Raw genomic sequence first — 25,226 nt, forward strand, 5'->3', positions numbered from 1 at the left:
AGCCTCCCTAAACAGGGCCGCCTGTTTAGGAGACATGGATAGGATTGTGCTCTGAGTCCTATTGAATTCAATGCAGCTTCATCGCTTAGAGTAGACCCACTGAAATCAATGGCACTTCATAAAAGGGCCAGGAAGGCTGAAAGCAATAAGTGAACCAAAACACATTCCTACTTAGTAATGACCCATTGATTGCATGACTAATACCTGAACAACTGTTGGACAAACAGCAGAAGGAAATAAGTGTTTGAGCTTAGTCTAGTGCTGGAAAACAGCACTGAGTATCTGGTAAGGGCATATGCAGTGTGTGATGCACAAATTCTTTTGCAATAGATTACGTATTACCAATAGATCTATAAGTACCATTATGTATATTTTTGCTCATGCACTCACTGGATATTTAAGGGATAAATAAAGCATTATTGAGGCTTCCGGTTCTGCTCTGCTTTAATGGAGGCAGCCCCTGTGACAGTGGGAAATTGTTGGCGAAGGAAAAACAAGGATGATTTAGAGGTAATTTAGGGGTAATCATCCTTGCATATTCCCCGCCCCCGGGACAGAGGGGGAAGGGCTTCACTCACAGTCCGCCTCAGTACCTGAGCTCTCACTCCAGCATGGAATGCAAGGGGCAAGGAGGTGCTGAGTGCAAAAGCACTTCACCTGGTGAAAACCCTCCAAGGCCACCTCCATTAAGAAGCAGAGGTTCTCCTCTTAATTAGAGCTGAATTGGACTAAAGTACATGTGCGTGCTAGAAGAGGTGAGATCACAAACAGCAGAACAAACCAACTGCAAGGACTTTAAGGGTTTAACTTGAGAAGACTTCAGAAGACTTCAGTTCAAAAGACGGTGAACCGCCCTAAGACCTCTGGGTATAGGGCAGTATATAAATTCTAACAACAACAACAACAGTGGGGGAGGGGTGCCTACCTAGAGGGGAACATTATTCTTCATTCATGAGAAAAGATGTATGTTAAAGGTTGCATTTGGCGTATAATTTAGAAGTTACTTTTTATGGTCTTGATGCATTTTGACCTGTAAAATGTGTGAAACTTTATTTCACCCTTTTTTCCTTTTGCTCTCATTTCAGGAACTAGAATTTCAAGATTTGACAGCAGTTTTAAACTGTATTCACTCATTTATAGCTGCTAAGGTTGCCTCTGTGGATCCATTATTTATTGACAGCCAGAGCATTGCAAGAAAATATACCTACAGTAATTGAAGAGATTCTATGTTGTGATTATGACAGATAAATTATTTTCTTAAAGAAAAAAATATTTCATGCACAATATTGCGATCCCATGTGATTTTATAAGAGATATATAGTTGTGTTATCAATAAAAGTTACTAGTTTTCACATTTGATTCATCATTGTTAAAGCTGATGAGTTAAACATTTATTCAAACTGAATCAGTTTGTTGCCTTGCACTTAAATGAATATTTTCACACTATGATGAATTGTAAGTCTTATTTTAAATCTTATTCTCAAGCATTACATATTACAAAATTAAATAGTAATATCAGGGGACCAGAATATTCCAAAAGGCTGAAACTGCACTTGTAGAGTAAGGTTGTAGTTTAACCTAACATTTTCATCTACAGCCTGGTTTATAATTAACTCGAATGATTATGCTAATCGATTTGAAATTCAAGATTCACTTGAAAAAAACAGACCTGTCTTATTTCTCCACTAAAAAAGCCTATTTATTTTTCAACATCAGTACTGTTTATTATTCTGAAAAGCAAGATTCTACAGTACTCTAGCACTCCACATGTATATGTTGGGCCTTGTCTATTTAAAATGCTGGCAGAGTGTACAGGTATCTGTTTTTCATTTAATTTAGTTTTCACTTATTTGGTTTTCCATACAATTTGAATAAATAGGTCTGTTTGCAGGGGGGGGAGACACTCTAGGTCATATCCCATATTTGTCATCTTGGATTATCATGTTACCTATGAAAGCAAAGACATAAGATTGCATTCAAGGTAAGTGCCATTTTAAAACTCATTCATACTATTTACATTGGTTTCTTCAAGCAATTCAACGACCTTAACTGATAGTCTAGTACAAAGTTTCCAAACTAGTTGCACTTTGAAGCCAGCTGACACCAAGACAACACCGGCTCTACCATTAGGTAGAGTAAGACAGCCGCCTCGGGCAGCAGGTACTGGGAGGTGAGAGTCTGTGTCCCATGCAGCCTGCCTTCCTCCTCCTCTTCACCTGTTCCCCAGAGATGGTGGGAGACACTGTCAAGTTGTCAGTGTTGCAGTAAAATTTAAGAGTACATGGAATGGGGTTGGGAGTGGAGGTGTCATATTCTCTTTCACCTCAGGCCACAAAATGTCTTGGGTGAGTCCTGCACCCTAATTATGCTGCTATTATTATGTTAACCCTACACAAATCCAGAGTGGAGTCCCTAAGACGGTTGCATGGTGCCTTGTACACCTCCTTCCAACAACAACTGCAGCCAAGATGGTGCCAAATATATTGCTCTGCTTTCCGTTGGACCCCATCAGTGAGGCCAAGTGGGGAGTCATGATGTCTGGGTAGCCCAGGACTTCCATACACACTGTCCATGCTTGCGCCCTGGGAAGGTCACTTCACTGCTGTTAATGCAGCAGTTTGACTTTACCCTGAAGTCGCACTCCATTGTTGCTTGAGTCATATGGATGCCAGCAACAACAATATGAACTCTAGTGCTCTCACAGTGCAACCTATTTAGAAATAAGTTCAGTGGGACTTTTTCATTAGGAACTCACTGGAACTTAGTTCCAGCACCTCTCAGGTAGGCGCCATTGCCATTATAAGAGAGTAAGGGTGAGTTCCAGCACCTCTTTTTCTAGAAAAATAGCACTGGTCCCAAGTACATCTGTATAGTATTGCAGATTTAAAGTCATATGACTATCCAGTGACGCAGCCATAGTTCAATAAAAACTGAATCAGATTTGACATTTTACCAAGATTTTAAGCATGCTTCACAAAACCAATTCAACTCTAGAAAACTTTTAAGATACATCACTGCTAAGTACTGTTTCAGGATATAAGGCTCAAAACTTTCCAAAACTGATCCTAAAGGAAAACTATGTATGCAGTCAGAACATTCTTCACCACTTTCATCGTGGCAGCTCCCACTACTAAAAAGGCAATAGGTTATGCAGCTTAAAAATGACTTGTTTCTGTCAGTGGTCAACTGCTGTAATTATTACATCTACAAGAAATACTTCATGTGTGAATTTTCCTCCTGCATACATATTACATACTTAACATTGATATAGCACTTTTCATGCCCATATACATTATTGAAGTTCAATGCATACATGTCCTAAACCCCAAATTAAAAAGGGAGCACCTTTGAAATAGTGCATTGAAAAGAATAAGGACATAATTCCACCTCTAGATGAACATGACTGGCTGTGTCAATGTGGATGGGGACAGACATTCAGATGCACTCCCAAGAGAAATTAAAAGGGCTGCTCTATATCCACTTTGAAGTAATGGGGTTTTAAGCCCACGGTTTCTGATCCAGCAAGTGACAGGCACACAGAAACCTATGTGCACATCTCTTGATGTAGTTCATGGAAAGTGACCTATGTTTTGTGGATAATAGCAGTGATCCAGTATTGAATGTTCATTTGGAAGCAAGAAATATGTTGTGCTAGAATGCAGCATAGTTTTGTTTATTGCAAATAAGTATTGGTGATATATTTGAAACAAATATTTTACTCTTATATTTATATTTTTCACAAACATACGAGTCTATTTTTAAAATATATGAAAATGCCCTAAGTAATTTTTATCTTTATATTTATTGAGTATAACATTAATAAGGCAAATTAGTGGCAGGTTTAAGCTGGCGGGTATGTGGAAATATTCTGAAATATAATGGGGCAGGCAATTTAAGCAAAGGGAAGTCTGAAGATAAAACTGACTATAGGAAGTGAGTATCATACCTCTCAAGCCGTGGCCTAGTTATGCTACAGATGTGATAATTCCACATCTATAATGGGGCAATTTATTTATTAGGCCAACTAAAATAACACAAAATGAGAGGGCAAGCTTCTAGATTCCCTAGAACTACCATCCACACACATGCCTCAGCTGATGCAAGCACCTTAATTCTTGTCATGAGAAACTCTGTCACAGATCTCCTATTGGCATAATGGGGTCATTGGATTGGGCTCTGGCTCCAACTAGGTCACAAGGAGGCAGGAAGAAAATCTTTTTGGGAAAGTGGGCGGTTCCCAATCAGTTTTGCCGACTTGCCAAGTTCCGTCATCTGAGTCACAAACTGTAAAGGAAAAGAAAGGTGCCCACTTTCCCCCAATATATCTAATGGGAACCAATTGCCAACAGGGCATAAAAACATGTGTCAATATTAGAGGCAAGTTGCAGTCCATATAAAGGAGCAGCTCTAGTGACCCCATGATGCCCTCAGAAATCTACAGTACTGGTGAGTACGAATCGTAGCGTACTACTGGCATCATGGGATCTCTAGATTGGGACATATCAGAGCTCACCAATTAGGGCAGGTCCCAACCGCAACCTAAGACCTACACTTCAGGTATTTGCCAATCATACTATCTTCAAAGAGCATTCATGATATGGTCAATGCCATTTTGCAGCAGAGGGGCTCCAAGATGGCCCTGCTCATTAGTGATAGCTGCAAGGATGGGGCAAAATACTGAGGGACCACCACACCTAATTCACCTGTAATATTAATCAAAACACCCCTGTTCCTCACCTATACTGCTTAACACTTACAATTTCTATGAGAGGCTTCATTCACAGTCCCAGTCTGCTACAAGGGAGTTGAAGCAGTGCTCCTACAACAAGAGTACCAATGACCCATGCAGATTGCAACTTCTTCCAAAACAACAGAATTGCACTGAGGAAACCTAGAATGTTCTTGTTGCTTAACGCTAAAGCATTACTGTTGAATGGGGCTTTTACCAGGTAAGCATAATTCCTATTATTTGAAAGGCAGATCTAAACTTCTTTACACTGCACTTCCTTTCATACAACGAGTTAAGCACTAGCACAAATTCTAGGGTTTCCACATGTAACAGGTGAGTACGTAGAGTCAGTAGATTTGTGGCTGTGGATCAAACTACGTAAGATGCAAAAGGTATTTTAAATGTTAAATAGAATCTGCTGGGGGCTCCAATGAGAATATGAACCGTGGTACATGGGGGTTAACTCTTTTCTTCCCCACTACAGACTCAATTGACATCCTGCCCAGCTACTGCTATCCAAGAAAGGAAGCTCCCATTGCTACCAGAAGGATTTGTGTGTTTAGCATCATGGAAAACTTGATCCACAACCACAAATCTTCTGACTATGAGCAATGGCCTGAATATGTTTTTTCTTTTGCATTTTGGAGTCATTAGCATTATGTGTTGTTTGGCCATACTATAACACCCACCTGGAGCTAAAGCCTTCCTACCAAAGCAGTAACTGTGCTCATAGGAGCCAAGTCCTAAAATATTTGAGGCACCACCCCACACCACCACCCACCCCCAGTTGATGGACATTGCCATTCAAATGGTGTGTGCGCACTGCATCATGGGGTCGATTATGCAGGACAGGGCTTATCTGGGCCCCCCAATATTTTAATCAAGTTGGCACCCCTGATTGTGCTGATTTATTGCTTGGGAAGAAAGAAGCAGTGTCAGGCAGGGAGACTCCTAGCTCCCCACTGACAGACTGGCTGATCACTGCTTATCTTCATTTTTAAACTTCTTTCTCTATATGCTCACCTGGGACAGGCAAGCTCAATGAATTCACAGCTTGTACATGTGTTTCCTCGTTTAGCAAGGAAGCCCCATCCAGTTCCTAATATAGCATGGAAGTGCTTGTTTTTAACCTTCAAAAACCTTCAAAAACAGAGAAATGTTCTGTGCTGCTTGGCAAGAAGAATAAAGCAAAATATGTCAAGCATTTGGCCTCTAGAATTAAATCTCCCGTCCCCCATTAACATTTATGCCTATAATAATAATATAATAAATTTTATTTATACCCCGCCCTCCCCGGCCAGAGCCGGGCTCAGGGCGGCTTGCACCAATAAAATTTCAGTGAAAAAATAATAAGAAGAAAAAGAAAAAGAAAAAAAACAATTTAAAATACAGGTTAAAATGCAATTTAAAATGCAGCCTCATTTTAAAAGTCAAAACTATAAGGGGAGGGAAACATAAGGGTCAGACTGGGTTCCAAAGCAAAGGCCAGGCAGAACAGCTCTGTCTTGCAGGCCCTGCGGAAAGATGTAAAGTCCTGCAGGGCCCTAGTCTCCTGTGACAGAGCGTTCCACCAAGTTGGGGCCAGTACAGAAAAGACCCTGGCTCTAGTTGAGACCAACCTAACCGCCTTGTGACTTGGGATCTCCAAAATATTGTCATTTGTGGACCTTAAGGTCTTCTGCGGGGCATACCAGGAGAGGCAGTCCTGTAGGTATGTGGGTCCTAGGCCACATAGAGCTTTATAAAACCCTAGTGGAATAATTAAGTGCAAGTAAGGGGACAAATGGTTTTAAACTGGTTTTTCTTTTAGATCTTGCCTGAAGAATTGGGCTACGAGATCCCAGTATCTTCTTCCACATGTGGCATTTGCTTAGCAGCTAATGAAATAAACTTGTGCAAGGCAAATAGATCCTTAGTTGGATAATCTGGTTCACGTGTGCAAGCTCTTCCTAATTCAAAAAGTAGAAGTTATATATGCTCTGCTCTGTCACATATAACTTGCTCTGGATGTTCATATCCTAATGGCCTTCAGGGTTCTTGTATTAATTTACAAGGCCCTTAACAACTTGGGTTCAGGATACCTTAAAGGACCACCTGACTCATTATAGCCCTCCTCTTTGTTGAGGGAGTCTCTGTTGGTGCACCATGGTTTGGATCAACAGCTTGCATCCGTCAGCAGCCATGCATTGAGTATTGTAGGCTCAATTATATGGAACTTCCCTCCTGTTGAGGTCAGGCAGGCCACTACCCTGTTGATCTTCCAGAATCTACTGAAAGCTTGTTAAATTCAGCAAGCATTTAGACTGAATTCTGATGTCTTCGCTTCAACTGGTTTTCATTCTTATTGCATTGAATTACTTGTACATGGCTTAGAGATGACTGCAATTAAGCGGTATAAGAATTGGCGAAACAAAACAAAAATGCTCACACATCTGCAAGGGAACTGCACAGCAAGTTCTCTTCCCTTCAGGGATCCTGCCATCAGTGTTTATACTATACTTATTTTCTGTAATTTTGGCCACAGTGATCATTGTGCAACCAAGCCATCATCTGGAAAATCATGTATTTGTCCTCATCCATCAAGAAATACCCATACATATCACCCATCTAGAGACCTCCCTGTGCACAGATGCATGTGTCAGGGAATGGAAAGCCCTTCATCCGACCCAGGGGTGTGGAGTGGAAGATGCTCTTGCACCTCACCAGCACCACCAAAGAGATGATCCGCATTGCCTAGTCCTACAATGCTGATTGCTTTTTGGTGAGGAAAGGCTCATTCTAGCAGTCAACGGCTATGTGTAAGCATCTGTGCAATGAGGCCCTCCAAACACAGATTCAATGTTTAACCTGCTTTTCATCTTAAAAGCCCTTTTCTACACGGTCTTACCAGTAAGGTTCAAAATGCAATGTATTTTTTAAAAAAATTCACACAGAATATCTTTCCTATTTCTGGCTCATTTAAAATATTGATCCCCCCCTCCCCATTTGTTGTAATTGGCTATCTTTTATTGTTTCTCCGGTATCTGCAGAAAATCCTGTAACATTGTTTACTAATAAAGAACTTTTGTATATTGAAAGCAAATAAAAACGCCAATATGTTTTTGCACAAAACACCAGGATATGTTCCATCTATGCAAGTCTGGTCTTCTATTGTTAATTGATTGGGTTAACGATGCTGCCCCCTGCCTCCAGTAAATGTATTCGCTTCAGTTCTATCAACATTATTTTATTGGACAATATCTAATGTGAAATACTTAGGATTTCAGCAATTACTATAAGTAATGGGCTATATATTGGCCAAAAGACTGCGACTGAATTATAGCAAGATGGAGATACTGTGAAGAGGCTGTTCTGGATGAGAATACACTCCCCTTGAAGGAGCAGGTAACACAGTATGGGGGTATTGGGAGATTCACAATTTTCACTTGAAACTAAGTGGTGGTGATGAGTACCTTCTTTCTACTTTCAGCTGGTCTGCCCAGTTACAACTGTTTATTGATAAGGGCAGTGGACCGTGCTCTGGTAACCTCTCGTTCATATTATTGTAATGCATCATATATGAAGTTGCCCTTGAAGACAATTCAGAAGCTTCAGTTGGTGCAGAATGCAGAATGCAGATGCCAGAATGCTGACTGGTAAAGCAAGGAGAGATCATGGTCACCCCTAGATGGCCAGTATTTTGTGGGAAGTATTCAACAACATGCCAGAAATTTAGGTTTGCACAAAGGAAGTGTACTAAAGCACTCTGGTGCAACAAAAAACAACTTTTTTTAAAAAAAGGAGGGCTTTTGTGTTAGGAAGGTGATGAGGAAATGCACTGAAAGTGTGGGATAACAATAGATTGGCAGGAAGTCTTATAAACCTCCATGCAAGCAAATCAAGATAAATACTTGAGTCTCCTATAACCTCACAGCAGACAAATCATAATGAATGGCTCATATAACCTCTGCAACTTTGTGCAAGTGAATAAGCAAGTTGTCTGAAGGAGCCCTAAATTTCACCAATCTTCAAGCAGTGCGTTGGTCGCCTATTCACTTCTGAGCCCCATTCATCATGCTGGTTGCTCACCTTTGAATCCGTAAATGGTTTGGGAACATGTCTCTTATATCAGTCTACCCTGTTTTTAAGATCAGAAGGAGTGGGCTTCTTCATGTTCCACTGCTAGGGGAGGCTTATTCAGTAGTGATACAGGAAAGAGACTTCTCTGTGGCAATGTCACATTTGTGGAATGCTCTCCTCTTACAGGTGAGCATTGTTGTTGTTTAGTCGTTTAGTCATGTCTGACTCTTCGTGACCCCATGGACCAGAGCACGCCAAGCACTCCTGTCTTCCACTGCCTCCTGCAGTTTGGTCAAACTCATGTTCATAGCTTCGAGAACACTGTCAAACCATCTCATCCTCTGTCATCCCCTTCTCCTTGTGCCCTCCATCTTTCCCAGCATCAGGGTCTTTTCCAGAGAGTCTTCTCTTCTCATGAGGTGGCCAAAGTACTGGAGCCTCAGCTTCACAATCTGTCCTTCCAGTGAGCACTCAGGGCTGATTTCCTTCAGAATGGATAGGTTTTATCTTCTTGCAGTCCCTGGGACTCTCAAGAGTCTCCTCCAGCACCATAATTCAAAAGCATCAATTCCCAAAAACTCCATGGACATAGACAACAGGTGAGCATTAGGTACCACAGTTGCTTTGTTGTTTTTTGGCAACAGGAAAAGACATTTGTTTAATCAGGCTTTATAGGATTCTAATGAGAGACTATTTTAGCCTTTTCTCTTTAGCTGGTTTTTTTTAAAAAAAAATATTTTCTTGGTTTACAAAAGTACATGTCTTATCTGCTTTTTCAAGTTTTACAGTCTTTTATACAGATCAGTTATATTTGTTATGAGACATTAGTGTGGAGTACAGTATGAAGTCAGGAAGAAGAGGGCAGGGAGAGGAGGTGTGGTGGTGAAATTTGTGGGGGTTTTTTACAGTGTATGTGTGGGATTTTGTGTCAGCGTCAACTAGATAGGTTCTCTTTCTATTCACTTGTCACATTTCCTTGGGAGTGAGAGAATTGGGGGCCCAGGGTATGGTTGGTTGTCTGCAATGGGGTTTGTTTGCATTTGTGGAGGGTGGGCGAAAGGCTTGTTGGGTCAAGTAAGACAGATTGATTTGTAAGCTGTTGGTGGATTCTTGTTGTTGTCTTGTTGGGCTGTGTATGTGACAAAAGGGGAGCCATACTGGGGTGAAGGCGTTCTCTTCTATGTGTCCCCTCTTTAGCCATTTTTAATTTTGGTTGCTGATGTTTTAAGGCCAGTAATCAATCAATCAATCAATCAACCAATCAATTGCATTGATATTCCACCTTCTTCTCTGAAGGAGCTCAAGGTGGCTTTCATGGTTCTTCCCCTCCTCATTTAATCCTCACACCAACCCTGTGATGTAGGTTAAACTGAGAGGCAGTGACTGGCCCAAGTTCACAAAAGTGGAAATTTGAGCCCTGGTCGCCCTGATCCTAGCCCAGTACATAAAAGAAGCATTATTTTATGTTTTACCTTGCCCTGGTATCGGTATTATTGAAGGGCATATGTCATATTCTGCACACACAGTCCTAAGTTAGCGCAGGATGCTGCCAAAAATAATTGTGCAGTTATGTATGACCATCCAGAGGCACATGGATCATTTTTACACATTGCATTATTATTTTTCTTAGTTTCCCTTCTGGCAACTCCCTCCATCCCAAAACTAATATTAAAACTTGCCAATGTGTCAAATGTAGCTTAGAATTCAGCACTAGAACTGCCAGAAGGAGGGGTGGGAATCCAGTCCATATGAGCAATTGCTTGCATGAATTCTTACACCGCCTTCCTGAAACAAGATATTTGCCCTGATCTACAGGCCTGGTTGTAGCAGCATCTAGGGTCTAAATCAGGGGTCAGCAACCTTTTTCAGCCATGAGCCAGTACACCATCCCTCAGACTATTTTTTTTATTTTTTTTTTGGGGGGGGGGAAAGAACGAATTCCTATGCCCCACAAATAACCCAGAGATGCATTTTAAATAAAAGTACACATTCTACTCATGTAAAAACACCAGGCAGGCCCCACAAATAACCCAGAGATGCATTTACAATAAAAGGACACATTCTACTCATGTAAAAACACACTGATTCCCGGACTGTCCGCAGGCCGGATTTAGAAGGCGATTGGGCCGCATCTGGCCCCTGGGCCTTAGGTTGCCTACCCCTGGTCTAAATCCTGAGCTGGTGCCTGGACCCACCAACTCCACCTGCTTCATTGGTGGTCACCTTCATTATACGTCTGAAAAAATGGGGAAGAGGTGAAGGATCTGGACCAAGGTAGAAAGGTTAATGTTGGAGCTGGACATCTGTTATGAACTGCCAATGAACTGATGAGTGCTTGATTTATCAGCTAGATGCTCAAGTAGTTTGGCGGCAATCTCCATCCTATCAGGGCAGCTGCTTTTCAGTCACAACAGTCGGCTGCTATATGGGAACACAAGAAGCTGCCAACTCAGACCATTGATCTATCTAGCTTAGTCTGGTCTAAGTTGGTTGGCACTGACTCTCCAGGGTTTCAAGGCAGGAATCTTTCCTAGCCCTGCCTGGAAACACCAGGGATTAAACCTGGGAGCTTTTGTGAGCAAAGCATTAGCTCTGCCACTGTGCTACAGCTGTGTAATGGTGCTGTAAAGGAACTTGGTGTTTAGGGCGCAGAACAAGATTTGTAACATACACAAACATAGTCTGGCCCTGGGGATTACATTTTCATTTGATTTGGAACTGCTGGTAAAATAACACCAGTTTGCAGCTCAGCTCACAAAAGTGCAACCGCTTTCAGCAATGGATGGAGACTGTTGTGCAAGATTAGACTGGAAGATCAATTGTAGTCTTGTTGTACTGTTTGGGGGGCGGGGTAGTATACAGATGAATCTTTTCCTGATTAAATACCAGTCCAAATCCTTCTAAAGAGAAAGAAAAAGCAGGAAGGGATTTTGTTTCGGATACTAAATTATACTACAGTGGTACCTCGGGTTAAGTACTTAATTCGTTCTGGAGGTCCGTTCTTAACCTGAAACTGTTCTTAACCTGAAGCACCACTTTAGCTAATGGGGCCTCCCGCTGCTGCCGCGCCGCTGGAGAACGATTTCTGTTCTCATCCTGAAGCAAAGTTCTTAACCTGAGGTACTATTTCTGGGTTAACAGAGTCTGTAACCTGAAGCGTATGTAACCTGAAGCGTATGTAACCCAAGGTACCACTGTACTGTCCTACAGCTAGCTATGCAAAATTGTAGTGGCATCCAGAATGGCTTGCCAACGTGAGATAGCAACATCCACTGTGGCACTTCTGATATATTGTCTTGGAATGGCTGGATGCAGAGGGATGAAGGGATCCAGGGTACTGGTGGTGGGATGATGATGAGTGGTCAGAGGGAGAAGATTGGGAAGAGGAGGTGTCAGAAACTGAAGAGGTAACAGGGCTTAGTGAGCACGAAGAGGTTGTGGCAGAGAGCAGTCCAGAACCAGAGGCATAAGAGGAGGCTGGAGAGAAGGGGGACCAAGAGGCAGAGGTGAGGGAAGCTGCAGAAGAAGCCAGGGAGTCTCCCCCTCCTGCTGAGACAAGCTTCATTCAGAAGATCTGCTGTTTTGATTTTAAATTGTATTTTTATTGCTTCTTTTATTTCTTATATTGTACTTTATTTTATTGCAATACAATACAATACATACAATAGAAGAGATAGAAGAAGCAATTAAAATACAATTAAAAGCCACACAGCATCTAGCACACTGTATTACCATGGGTACAATAGGCAGAAAAATCATTAAGTGGTTCCCCAAGCCCTCAGCAATTTTCAAGTGTTCCTTGGAGGACACAGTCTGAGAACCACTGAGTTAGGTAGGTATGTTTTTCAGAGAAGTGCAGAAGCCTGCAGACAACTGTATCTGATCCAAAGTTCAGAAAAGGCGAAGCAAGGTCATTTCAGCATGAAATTTACAAAATTTAAATCCATCTCTCGCTTGAGTCATCACTGGTAAGTAAAGCCATGAACAAGACAGTTCTTTTAGGCCTGGCCAGTGAGAACATTAACCCTTTTGTTCTTTTAAAAGCCCAAAACATTGCAGATGAATGCACCAGCTGCTTACACAGACCCACAGGGAAGTAGAGATAAGAAAGTGCTTTTTAAAAGTGAGAAGCACCGTTAGATAAACAAAGTTCTGTGTGGCTCCCTGGATTTTGTCTATCAGATTACAAAACTGAGAAACAGCCTGAACCCGTGACAATTATAATCTATGGTGTGTTGACTCTTGCAATTTATGACAGATGGAGGGTGGCAATGGCCACAGTGTGTCAGTGATTGGTCTGCTGTAAAACATATTTTATTATCCCATAGATTTCCTTTAGTGTGAAGAAAGTGGATAAGTAAAGAGAGGAAGAGAGAGTACAACACTCCAGGGAAGTATGGGTTGATTGGGGAGGTTGGGTGATGACTCTCTAAAATTTACAGTCTAAATGGAAGGGCAATTGCATTAGATTGGGTGTTTATATCATCTCTCTGTTGCTTTTTTTAAAAGGCTACTTATTTTCCATGACTCAGTCAATACTATTGAATGAAAGAAAGCAGAACATTCTCATATACCTAGTTAGCATAAAAGGGTATGACAGTAATGTTGCTATAAGAAAGAAAGATTGCCCATTCCAAAGGAACTCTAAAAATAAAATGGACCAACAGAATATTGATTAGTGTGTCATTGGGTGCCCTTTTTATTTTGTCATTTAGCCTAGTGAAGAAGACAGAGAGGGAGGGGGAAAGAGTGCCCCTGGCCTACTTTCAAATAATCTACTATGAAGTGCTGAAAATTATTTATTAGAGTTTTTTTAAGAAGAATTCACATGGACTGCCTTTTCCTTTATAACTCAGGGGATAACTTAACTTTTGCTACTTATATCCCGAAATAAATGACATAATAAAGCATTTCGGTGCCCTTTGTTCAAAGGAGATTCCAAACTTTCTCACACCTCTTTAATTAACATTATAACAAATCCAAAGACAAAATTCATATACTTCCACGATCTGCATTCATGCACACTACACTCCCAGTCCCATTTTATCAGCATCTCATTTCATCAAGAGTCAGGTGCAGATGAAAGCAGGCACCTGTACAAGCATCCCTTGCTTGGGTCCAAAAGTGCACCCACAGACATGGTTCCTGTGTTCAGTTACCCCATCCAACACTTAATGTATGACTCTCATCGCTATATCAGGAACCAAAATCACATGTAGCCTCTAAGCTGGTTTCAGATTTTCAAGACACATTTCTCCTCTAACATGATTGAGCCATGTTAGTCAATGACTCAGTCTGACACGAGTGATTCGAATATCTCGTGCAATTGAAAGACTCCCAGTATACTATGTAACAAGGTGCTAATAAACTGGTAGGAATGGAATATAAAAGACCAAAATACAGTTTGGGAAGCACATTCGCAAGGAGTTCGTAATGGCTGTGGAGGATAAGTATTTGACATTGATAATGGTTTCAGATACCATCAAAGAAAAGTCAATGAAACCAGTTCATCTTGGTACCAAATCAGCCACTAAATCAGAGGTGAGTTCCTGCAGATGCTATTGAACAATTCCCATCATCCCTGGCCATTTGCCATGCTGGTTGGGACTGATTGGAGTTGGAGTCCAATAACCTCTAGAGGGCCACAAGGTTCCCCAGTCAGGCACCAGTTCTTCACTGTGTTCATATTGATGTTTGAATTGAAAACCTATGATGTCCCATTACAGCAACTGGCAACATAATTTCCTACCCCATGTTAAGTCATTGTGCAAGGGATTCACCATTGTGCTATTATGATTATTCCATCAGTGCAAGCATTTTGGCTTCTCAGACGGAATGACTGTCCCTCTCCTCCCTCTGTGTGCTGTTCTGAGGGTTCTCCCAGTTCCCAGAGCCCATTTGATGGGGGCATAGGGGGAGGACAAGGGGAAAGCTCCATTGCTAGCGGGATTTGTTGTGCTGAATTGTTGAACTGAATCCAAGCCTCTATATATTTGTGTTTGGTTTCTTTATTTTCATACACACCTAAATTCTTTACAAAAGTGATTTAACTTTGCCTACCCAACAGTACTTTGGGCTGGGGGGCAGGCAGCAGCCCGATCGTGCTGTGTAACAAACACGTTTTGAAACTCAGTGTACAGTGGTACCTCGGGTTAAGTACTTAATTCATTCTGGAGGTCCGTTCTTAACCTGAAACTGTTCTTAACCTGAAGCACCACTTTAGCTAATGGGGCCTCCTGCTGCCGCTGCACCGCCGGAGCACGATTTCTGTTCTCAACCTGAAGCAAAGTACTTAACCTGAGGTACTATTTCTGGGTTAGCGGAGTCTGTAACCTGAAGCGTATGTAACATGAAGCGTATGTAACCCGAGGTACCACTGTATTACAAAGACAGTTTGCAATGCAGCATGGCAGAACTAAAGCCTGCAATCCTATACCCATTTACCTGGGAGTAAGTCTCATTGAAATCAATGGACATTACTTCCAGGTAGGTATGTCTAGGATTCCACTTACTAGAAGATCTCTGGGTTTTGGGATAAGACCAATTAATGTGTGTTTGAAAGTCACGCAATCATGCACACACGCACGGTGCCAACCTGAAAACGTCACACAATGCATCATTAAAAGGACGGAACCAGGCTGAAATGGGAGCGGGACCCAAAATGGAACCCCCCACATGAAATGGCCAGCAACTGTACTGTAATACTGACCATGTAGTAGCCATATGTAGCTGTGCTACATGTAGATATTAGATGTGCAATTCACACAAGTACATATAGGGTAAAGTAAAGGTAAAGGAACCCCTGACCATATAGGGTACTTGATATGTATTATATATGCCTGGCAATGTCCTTGGTTTCTTTATTTAAGGCACATATGCTTCAGTAAATAATCCTCCCACATAAATTCAGAGCAGGTAAAAAAACAGGTAAATTTCTTAAAGGGCAAATTCACTTACTTGGCTGCATGGATGAGCACACTAGGAAGATGAGCTGAACAGGAGGTAGATGTGATTAGCAAATCTCCTGGAGTGGAAAAGGTAAGGTGATTCACTGCGTGGCCTCATCTACTGCCATAATTAAAGAAAACAAGGTGCTGCCTCGTTGAAGTGCAGAAACCCTGGGAAAAAGAAGACGCCGCAAACTGAACAGAATATAACTTTTTGAAAGAAAGTGCATCGCTCATGCATTTTCTAAGGAAATTGATTTTTCAACTTCTTCAGTTAAACTCTGAATTCATGAATAAGGTATAACAGACCACCTGCAGAGAGAATCATAAATGGAAAAAGGAACAGATAAGCTGGCCATTGGGCTCCAAATCTCTGAAATGGGGACAGAGATTGAAAGGCGAGTTCTGAGGTGAAAGCTAAGCAACAGCAGATCTCGAGCTTGTTTGCTCAGAGCAATCTGCAACCTTTTCAAAATCCAACACAGGGTCCCTTTAATGGTGTGGGAGGCTGTGAAACAGCAGCTTCTACACTTGGCCCAAAAGTGATGTTGTTAGAAGGCCCTGGCCACACGGGAGGATAACACACTGCACAACCTTCGTAATGTCAGCACTGCCAACACTTCTGGAGGTTTCACGCTATCCTTGGCTGATCTGCAGCCCATGTCCCTCACACTGCCTGGGCCATTGGGCATTAGTTGAGAAGCATGGGAAGAGATCTACTGAGCAGTTTCCAGGCCACCAAGACAACGTGAGATGGGGCCAAGAATTATACAAGATTAAAATGATTGAGGTTGGCAAACTTCAGCATGTGTGACCACTATGTTTAATACATGGAGGCCATGGAGAATGGTATCTGTATACTTATTACTAAAACACACACACACACACATGGCTTCACAGTTCTTTATCACACTGCTGACATAGCAATGCCAAAACTATTAACATCCATGGGAAGAAGAGGCAGTTAGATATGCAGACACCAGCATTATGTATCAGGGCAGGTGTGGGCAGCATAGCCTGATTTCATGTGACCATCAGTTTAATTTCATGTGGTTGGCAAGGAGGGATAAAAAATGAGAAAGGGGGTACCTTCACCCACTTTGGCTGCATTCTGCCCAGCATCAGCATATAGCGCTCAACAGATCATTCCCCCCCCCCAAAAAAAATCCCCAAAAAATACAGCCACAGGTTCCTCACCACCTACAGTGGTACCTCAGGTTAAGTACTTAATTCATTCCGGAGGTCCATTCTTAACCTGAAACTGTTCTTAACCTGAAGCACCGCTTTAGCTAATGGGGCCTCCTGCTGCCACCGCACGATTTCTGTTCTCATCCTGAAGCAAAGTTCTTAACCCGAGATACTATTTCTGGGTTAGCGGAGTCTGTAACCTGAAGCGTATGTAACCTGAAGCGTATGCTACCCGAGGTACCACTGTATAAGTCATTCCGGCGATCTCCTGCCTTATAACGCACAACAGATAGGCAAGCCCTTATATTTGTCTTTTAACATCTATGTTCTAACCTTCATCATATTAGAATTCATGGTTCCACACAAGCAGAAAAGAACAGCACAAAAAAATAAAAGCAAAAGCAGCCGGCAAAGCTATGAGACTACATATGCACTCCTTGGGTTTGACACTAGTTGACAGTGTTGTGGGTCTCTCAACTTATCCTTCTTGAATCAGGGCAAGGAACAGACCTCCAATCTACAACAGCCTCACCCAATCTGATAGTAATTGTAGTCCAAAATGTCTGGAAGGAGTCTGAGAAAGCAAGTCTAGAGCCCTCATTCTCTTCCTGTGAGCCACTGTTTCAGTCTCTCCTTCCCTCTCTTTCTCATTCTCTCTGACTCACTAAAGGCCCAGCTCAATCTTCCTGAGCCATAACCAAAAGTTATTCTCTCAAACTGATGCTTAGTAACTCAAAGGGTAAAGAGGGCAGGTCTACTGAAGAGAGAGGATCTGTATTTGGCCATGCACTCCCCCCCCCTCTTTTTTTTTACAACCGATATCAAGGCTGTTTTCACCAGGTTGGCCCTGGTTGATCAAACAGCCCAACAATGCCCTGGCTTCTCAGCAGCTTGTGGTTTTGAAAATATGACACATGTTTTGACTGTGATGATGGCAACTATGGAAGATCATGGAATTAACCATGCCAAATACTAGCAGTGTAGAAAGGAATCTATCCTTTGGGATGTTCACACATTACATCCAACGAGTATACAATATGTGCATACAAATAGTACCCATGTACACTACAGTCCATATGTTACGTACAATCTGTATCCATGTGCACTATAGTTCCGTTGTACAAGTGAACAAATGTACAATCTTTCACACAAACAATTCTGCATGTGTAGGGACAGCTTATACCTATGCTCAGTGTAGTGCGCGAACAACCCTCGTTTCCCCTTAGTAACGCCTATCCTTTCTACAGTAATTGTCATACAGTGGTGCCCCGCAAGACGAATGCCTCGCAAGACGGAAAACTCGCTAGACGAAAGAGTTTTCCGTTTTGGAGGTGCTTCGCAAAATGAATTTCCTATGGGCTTGCTTCGCAAGACGACAATGTCTTGCGAGTTCCTGCTGGTTTTTTTTCCTTTCCCCCCCTTTTCTAAGCCGCTAAGCTGCTTATCAGCTGATCCAATCAGCAGATAAGCCGCTAAAAGCCGCTAATAGCACTAATAGCGCTAATCCGCTAATAATAATAATAATAATAATAATAATAAATTTTATTTATATCCCGCCCTCCCCAGCCAAAGCCGGGCTCAGGGCGGCTAACAACAATCAAATAATCAGTCAAATAATCACACAATCTAAAATATTTCATTATAAAATTGATTAAATCAAATTGATGGCAACCAATTATGCAGAATTATGTGCAGGTAATCCGTCAATGGGCTTGCTTCGCAAGACGAAAAGACCACTAGATGAAGAGAATCACAGAATTCTTTTCGTCTTGCGAGGCACCTCTGTAATTAGGAGAGTCAGTGTTGTGTAGAGTATTGAGCTAAGACCTGGGAGACCAGGGTTCAACTCCCCACTTGGCCATGAAGCTCCCTGGGTGACCTTGGGCCAGTCACTGCCTCTCAGTCTAACCTACGTCACAGGGTTGTTGTGGAGATTAAATGAGGCAAGGGAGAACCATGTACGCTACCTCAAGCTCCTTGGAGCAAAAAGTGGGACGTCAATGCACTAAACAAATAAAATAACCAGGCTTCTACATTTCTGTTCATCATGCTAGCTGGGGCAAGTACTCATTTGCCTTCTGGCTAGCAACCAGATTTCCTGCCAGCCTTGGAGCTACAGAAGTGGGTGGGCATTGTTCCTGGGAGTCAGTTCATCAAGCTATCCCCAGTCCCAATATTGGAAATAAGGCTGGGGGTGGGGGATTGACACCTGCTTTAATAAGATACTCAGAGTGGCTTGGTAGCACAGGGCCAAACTGTTAAGCCCAGTGCTATTTTTCTAGAAAAAGAAGTGCTGGAACTCACCATGAACACCTCCCTCGTTCTCTTAGAATGGCAATGGCGCCACCTGAAAGGTGCCAGAACTGAGTTCCGGCAAGTTCTGGCTGAAAAAGTCCTAGTTAAGGGCACCCTTTCTTGCTCTCACAACCTATCATTTAAAATAATAATAATAATAATAAATCCAAAGTTTGATTTATACATTATTGACCCAACATAAGGTAAAGAAGAAATGTTCAATAAAACATCATAATAAAACACACCACAAGCTTCTAAGCTATTTTATTCAAGTGCCTCATGAGAAGAAGCGGCTGGGCGGTAAACACGGTTGTCTGGAGTTAATTCAAGCAGGTGCCTCCTTCAGCCAGTAAATATAAACTTAATTAAAGGACTAAACGATTCAGAAAGAGTACGGGTGGGCGGCTTTCAACAAAACGCAAGCTAGAAAAGCAACTTTGTGGGGGAAATGAGAAAGAGGGAATTGAGTGTTTGTCTCAAGTAAAAAAAGGGGGGGAGGGGAAGAATGTTTGAGGCCTGATGAATGGCATAAAAAGCACACCGAACAGATGAAAGGCTTTGAAAGCTAGGAAGTATATCCATAGCTACCGGCACATTTTAATTCAAGCTGAAATAGGCGGTGGGAAAAAAGCAGGTGGTAGAAGCCTTCGTTTTAAATAGGATGTGGATTTCTATTATACATGCCTTGTGGCCTAAACCAATGTTGCTCCAAAGCAACCACCAATGTAGTAATTGTTCTGCTGTAGATTCTTCTTTCTAAACACTGTTTTCTTTAATATGCAACTGAATGCCAAGTCACACTGGGCATAAATTATGGAGAGGGGTAGAAAAGCATATTCATAGAACTAAATCAAATTTAACCCATAATCAGAACACTTTTTAAAAATGCCAGGGGGTACTTTTTCAAAATTGTTAAAGCACCCTAGAATACGGCACGAAAGCCAGGGGCTTAAACTGCACAAATGGGCAGCGTGTCAAACTATTTAACTTTTTTGCTTGTTTAGGAGGATCAGGGATGACGGAAATTATTCTAGTTCAGTCTTTTAAAAAAGGTTAAGTATACTTGTAGCTTGAGGGGGGAAATGAAACATCATTTATATGTTCTTGGTCGGTGTGTCTTAAGTGATAAGGTCATTCATACCATTGGGTTGCAATGCAACTACGGTGATCGTGTGTCCTGCCCAGAAGTAGATTTCTGTTTGAAGGACTGTCCTCTATTATTTGAAAAGCCGTCTGATCCAAGCCCAGTTTCAAGATAAAGAAGCATCACGCAGGAGAGCGGAGGAGGCCTTGAAGCTGCCCATCAACAGTTGGCAGCACCTGGGTTACCTGAAAACAAAACAAAGCCACAGTCATATTTAATTAATATTTCAAAGATCTCTAAGTGGCTTTTAAAGGAACTTTGCCTCAAAACAGACCTCACAGAAATTAAGGGACTTAAATTAGTCGTGGCTATTCATTTCAATGGGTTTCCTTTGAGTAAATGTTAGCTGGCCATACAATCCTTACAAATATATTGTTTTTTGTGGGTATGTGGGTGCCATGGGCCCCTAAATTCCTGGGTCCTCTTGGTAGTTCTCTGCCCTCAGAAGCTGGGTGGGGAAGAGGGCATTCTCTATGGTAGCACCCTAAATTGTACAACTCCCTCCCAAAATGCATCTGGCACCTTCATTATACAGCAAATGTTGACGATGCACCTCTTTACCCTGGCTTTTGGCACTTGAGGTGTACAGTTTTAGGACCCACTTTATTTCTATTATTGTTTTTAAGCTGTTTATAATATTGTGTTTCAGTGTTGTCACCTGCTCTGGGACCTTAAGGTGAAGGATGGGTAATTAACAGTAGCAGTCTTCATGGACTCAAATCCATTTCACAGGATTTAATTTAAATACGTACCTGCCAAGTGAAAGCTTAGTTGACAGGCATGCCGTTAGGTTATAATTACTATAATTATAATTTACTATATCTAAATTAGCATTTTCCCGTGTCCTATTTTATCCATCTTTTGGAAGATGATGGATAGGTGACCAAAGAAGTCTACAACCTGCACACAAAGTTGTTGTGGGAAGGGAAACGGACAGAGAATGCAGTATGCGCATCACTATTATTACCATCTTTTGACACTAAAAGGTGCAACGAGGTGTTAAGAAATATCGTGTTGACGGTAAAATAAAGCCACTACCCCAGGCATCCCCAACCTCTCTCTTGCTGTGCTTTTCTATCTAAATCTACCTATTTCTATCTAAATCTTTCTTTTCTTTTCTTTCAGCTGACTCATTCAAAATCAGTAACCTGAAAAAAGTTTTGGGGGCAATGGGGGAGAGATTTTTACACCAACCGAGGTTTAACTCAGACTTCTAAGTAATGGCTTTGTTTCTTTTCAAGTTAGAATAACATGAAACATTCAGGTTTGATACGACTCCTCGGTTTTTAAATATATAAACTGCCTGCATAGAATTTACAAGGTCCTTGTTTACAAAATACCTCACTTGCCTCCCTGTGGCCTGGCCAGACCAGGGCTCACCTCACATTGTCTACCAAATAACACCACAACAAACCCCAAAATGGGAAGTGTGAGGGGATTCAAAACAATGAAGAACCACAAATATAAATCATCTGCTTGAAAAAAATGTCCTCAGGTTTCTGAAGTTAGCTTGGGCTGTGATAGAAAACATTTACAAACCACCTTCCTTGTTTAATTATTTTATTATTCTAGTCAAAACATCTACCACTTGTTTACTGCCCTCTAGAATAGGTTCTTATCATGTTCTTTATACTTTTTTGTTAATAGTTTTGCTCTGTGTGGTAAATCATTTTCATATTTTTAAAATAAAAAGAACAACATGTCAGACAAACTACTACCACTTATTCACAGTGGGAGACTAGAAGCAGCAAGGATTTCAAACCCAGCAGAGCATTAAAGCAATAATCCTGGATTTTGGAGATGTTCATGACGTCAATTATCCAAACTATTTTGTTTACTCTATCCGAAAGGCCACTCTAGCAGTTAGTGTTCCAAAGACTGCCAGTGATGTACTGTCCTAAGCATGAGAATACTGTTACGTTTCCACTTTGCTTCCAAACACCTCAGTAAGTGTGTTCAAGTTGTACTGTCCAAAGCATACTTTACTGTGTGCTAGACGAGACCAATAACGCAGGTGTGCATTCCATTGATTTAAACAGAGTTTTCCTCCAAGTCATTGCACTTCGGACTGTGGCCTCATCTTTTATAGATCCCTTGCAGCCTTATATAGTAAATCTGACAGAACAAGATTGCAGAAAGGTTAACGACAGGGTTACTTGGCTTTCCTCTGAAGAAGCAATCCAGCATCTTTATTCAGTTATAGTACTACAAAGCCTTTCGACTGAAAGAGGATTATGCACAAATGTTCACTTTCACCTGGCTTTTGTACGACTCCCTATCCCCTGGAACCTTGAACAGACAGTACAAAAAAACCCCGAGGAAAGGAGATTATCAGGGATCAGCCTACATATTATGTCTAACATCTACGGCAACTGCTGAATCCCTGCCTAATATTGTAATAGGGTGTGATTGGATTTAAAGCTTAATTCTCAAACTGCGGGTCTGCCTCAAAGCAAGAGACTTTGGAAAACCTGGATATGAATTCAGACTTTAACTTCTACACTTTATATTGACTGACCTCTTTAAGATGCCAGTCTCTCATTAAATACCAAAATACAGCTCCTGTTTTAAAATGTACTCGCGTTCAAGGATGAATAGGTTTCATGGTTTTGTTTGTTTCTGTTTTGCACACTGAGGGCCTCTTTGCAGCAAGACCACCAGCAGCAAAGCTCCCTGCACCACAAAGCAAATACCATCTACCAAAGGCTAGATGGGATGTGCACATACCGGCATTGTCACAGAGACCACTGCAGGAGCTAAGTCCATGTGGCCCTGTTCATGATGTGGGAAGGAGCTGCTGAACAAGGGAAGCAACAGTTACAGGTTGGGAGCTGTGTTGGTCTGCCATAGTCGAAACAAAATAAAAAAAATCCTTCCAGTAGCACCTTAAGGTAAAGGTAAAGGGACCCCTGACCATTAGGTCCAGTCGTGACCGACTCTGGGGTTGTGACGCTCATATCGCTTTATTGGCCGAGGGAGCCGGCATACAGCGTCTGGGTCATGTGGCCAGCATGACTAAGCCACTTCTGGCGAACCAGAGCAGTGCATGGAAACACCGTTTACCTTCCCGCCGGAGCGGTACCTATTTATCTACTTGCACTTTGACGTGCTTTTGAACTGCTAGGTTGGCAAGAGCAGGGACTGAGCAACGGGAGCTCACCGCGTCACAGGGATTCGAACCACCGACCTTCTGATTGGCAAGTCCTAGGCTCTGTGGTTTAATCCACAGCGCCACCCGCATCCCTAAATAGCACCTTAGAGAACAACTAAGTTTGTCATTGGTATGAGCTTTCATGAGCATGCAACAGTACCACTCTATTCTGCCTTGGTCAGACCACACCTGGAATACTGTGTCCAATTCTGGGCACCGCAATTTAAGAAGGATGTTGGTAAGCAGGAACATGTGCAGAGGAAGGCAACCAAGATCATCAAGGGTCTGGAAACCAAGCCTTACATGGGAGGAAGCCATGGTTGCTAAATCCACTCACAAGCCATTTGGGTTGTATAAGTCTCTATACATTTTAAAAATAGCCATAAATAAAAAGTGGCACAAGAATGCTCTACAAAAATGGGACAGATGGGCCCCTTTTGTGTGTTTTTTTAGTCTTTAGGCAATGTGGTATTGATTTACATAGGAGGCTTCTCCTCCCCACAAACTTTCCACTGAAGAAAAGCTGCAAGAGTTTGTGCTTTGTGAATCAATGCCTTTCAATTAAAGCACAAAGGGCAGAAGAAAAGTGGTGTTGTTAAAAAGAAAAACAAAGGGCTCCAAACTAAATTGAGTCATTAGCAGAGCAAAAGAAATTACTTAACCTACATAAGGGAAATCTCAATTCTTAAGAAACTCCATGGCTTTGGGTTTTTGTTTTTTTAAAAGCAATTATATGTTGAGAAGTTTCAGGTTCTTTCAGTCTGCCACGCTTCTAATGCAAACCAAGCGGGGGGAAACGCAGCTATAAATCAGATAATTTGCAAAATGCGATTTCTCATCCAGCCATAGAAGGTCTGCAAGAAAAATAACACCACAGCCACACAAAATAACAGAGAGAGTGGGAAGGAAAAGTTAAATCTAAGTAGTAAAAACAGCTTTTCACCAATGCTTAACAGCTTCTAAATGTTGGAGATAGAGACAAAAGCTAGCAGAGCACCAATATGACCACCTCCCCTTAGCTACTGGGGGGGGGGCATGATTTGGCTAAAATGGCAATGAGCAGGAGGTGGTGGTTTTTATTTTTTTTTACAAGCCCTCATCCCTTTCCTCCCATATATTCAAGCATCTTCTAACCTTGAATTTCCTAACGCTAACCCTGGCATTTAACTTATAATGATAGTATCTACATATGAAAGACAGCTGCTAGTATTCTGTCACACTCTGTAGGTTATGGCTGGAGTCACCAGGCATAGAGGAGTAGTTGTAGCTGCTGCCCAGTGGTGTTCGTGAATCCACATGTTGACTTTCTCCCAAATAAATGAGTGGCTTGACACTCAGTGCTGCAGGGGAAAGCAGAGCTCTATGCTTGGGAGCAGCACTGCAGTGAGAACAAAACTAGCCTTCCACAGTTTATAGAAGCCCAGTTTCTACATACCACTAAGCCAAACCATAGCTAAGCACAAACGTGGGGAACTCACAGCAGAAATCACTGCCATTTCACTCCTCCCCTGGTCATCCTGCTACCACGCTACCTGGAGCCAAGCTATTGTTTAGATTGGCATTGTGTCCAACCCCGGGCTCATGGTTTGTCTCCCTCAGACAAACCACAACTGGTAAGCCAAAAGCAAACCTTGACTACAGCTTGTGGTGTGTCTGGATTTAGACATGATGCCAAGCCAAACCATGGTAGTGCAGCAGGAGGAGGGCTGAAAT

General features: G+C 42.0%; 2 protein-coding genes and 1 long non-coding RNA gene across 5 annotated transcripts in view; 2 read left to right on the plus strand and 1 right to left on the minus strand.

The window, feature by feature from the left end:
- The window catches only part of SNTG2 (syntrophin gamma 2), a 213,471-nt gene extending 212,124 nt beyond the window's left edge, over positions 1-1,347 (plus strand). For all 3 annotated transcript variants that reach the window (XM_083495623.1, XM_083495624.1, XM_083495625.1), the window contains exon 17: positions 1,086-1,347. In XM_083495623.1, coding sequence (XP_083351749.1) covers positions 1,086-1,217 — 132 coding nt within the window. In that variant the 3' untranslated portion in view covers positions 1,218-1,347. The remainder of the gene's footprint in view (positions 1-1,085) is intronic.
- TPO (thyroid peroxidase) overlaps positions 1-25,226 on the plus strand; it is a 110,218-nt gene that overhangs the window by 3,284 nt on the left and 81,708 nt on the right. The gene's annotated exons all lie outside the window — the stretch shown is intronic.
- On the minus strand, positions 10,487-19,680 carry LOC310703502. The gene is made up of 3 exons (XR_014524198.1): positions 19,464-19,680; positions 15,746-15,906; positions 10,487-10,628 (listed from the first exon to the last, which is right to left on the minus strand). It is a non-coding gene; the product is annotated as an uncharacterized lncRNA (long non-coding RNA).

The sequence above is a fragment of the Podarcis liolepis genome (assembly GCF_965112155.1).
Source record: "Podarcis liolepis genome assembly, chromosome: 3".
In the NCBI taxonomy this organism is placed as follows: domain Eukaryota; kingdom Metazoa; phylum Chordata; class Lepidosauria; order Squamata; family Lacertidae; genus Podarcis; species Podarcis liolepis.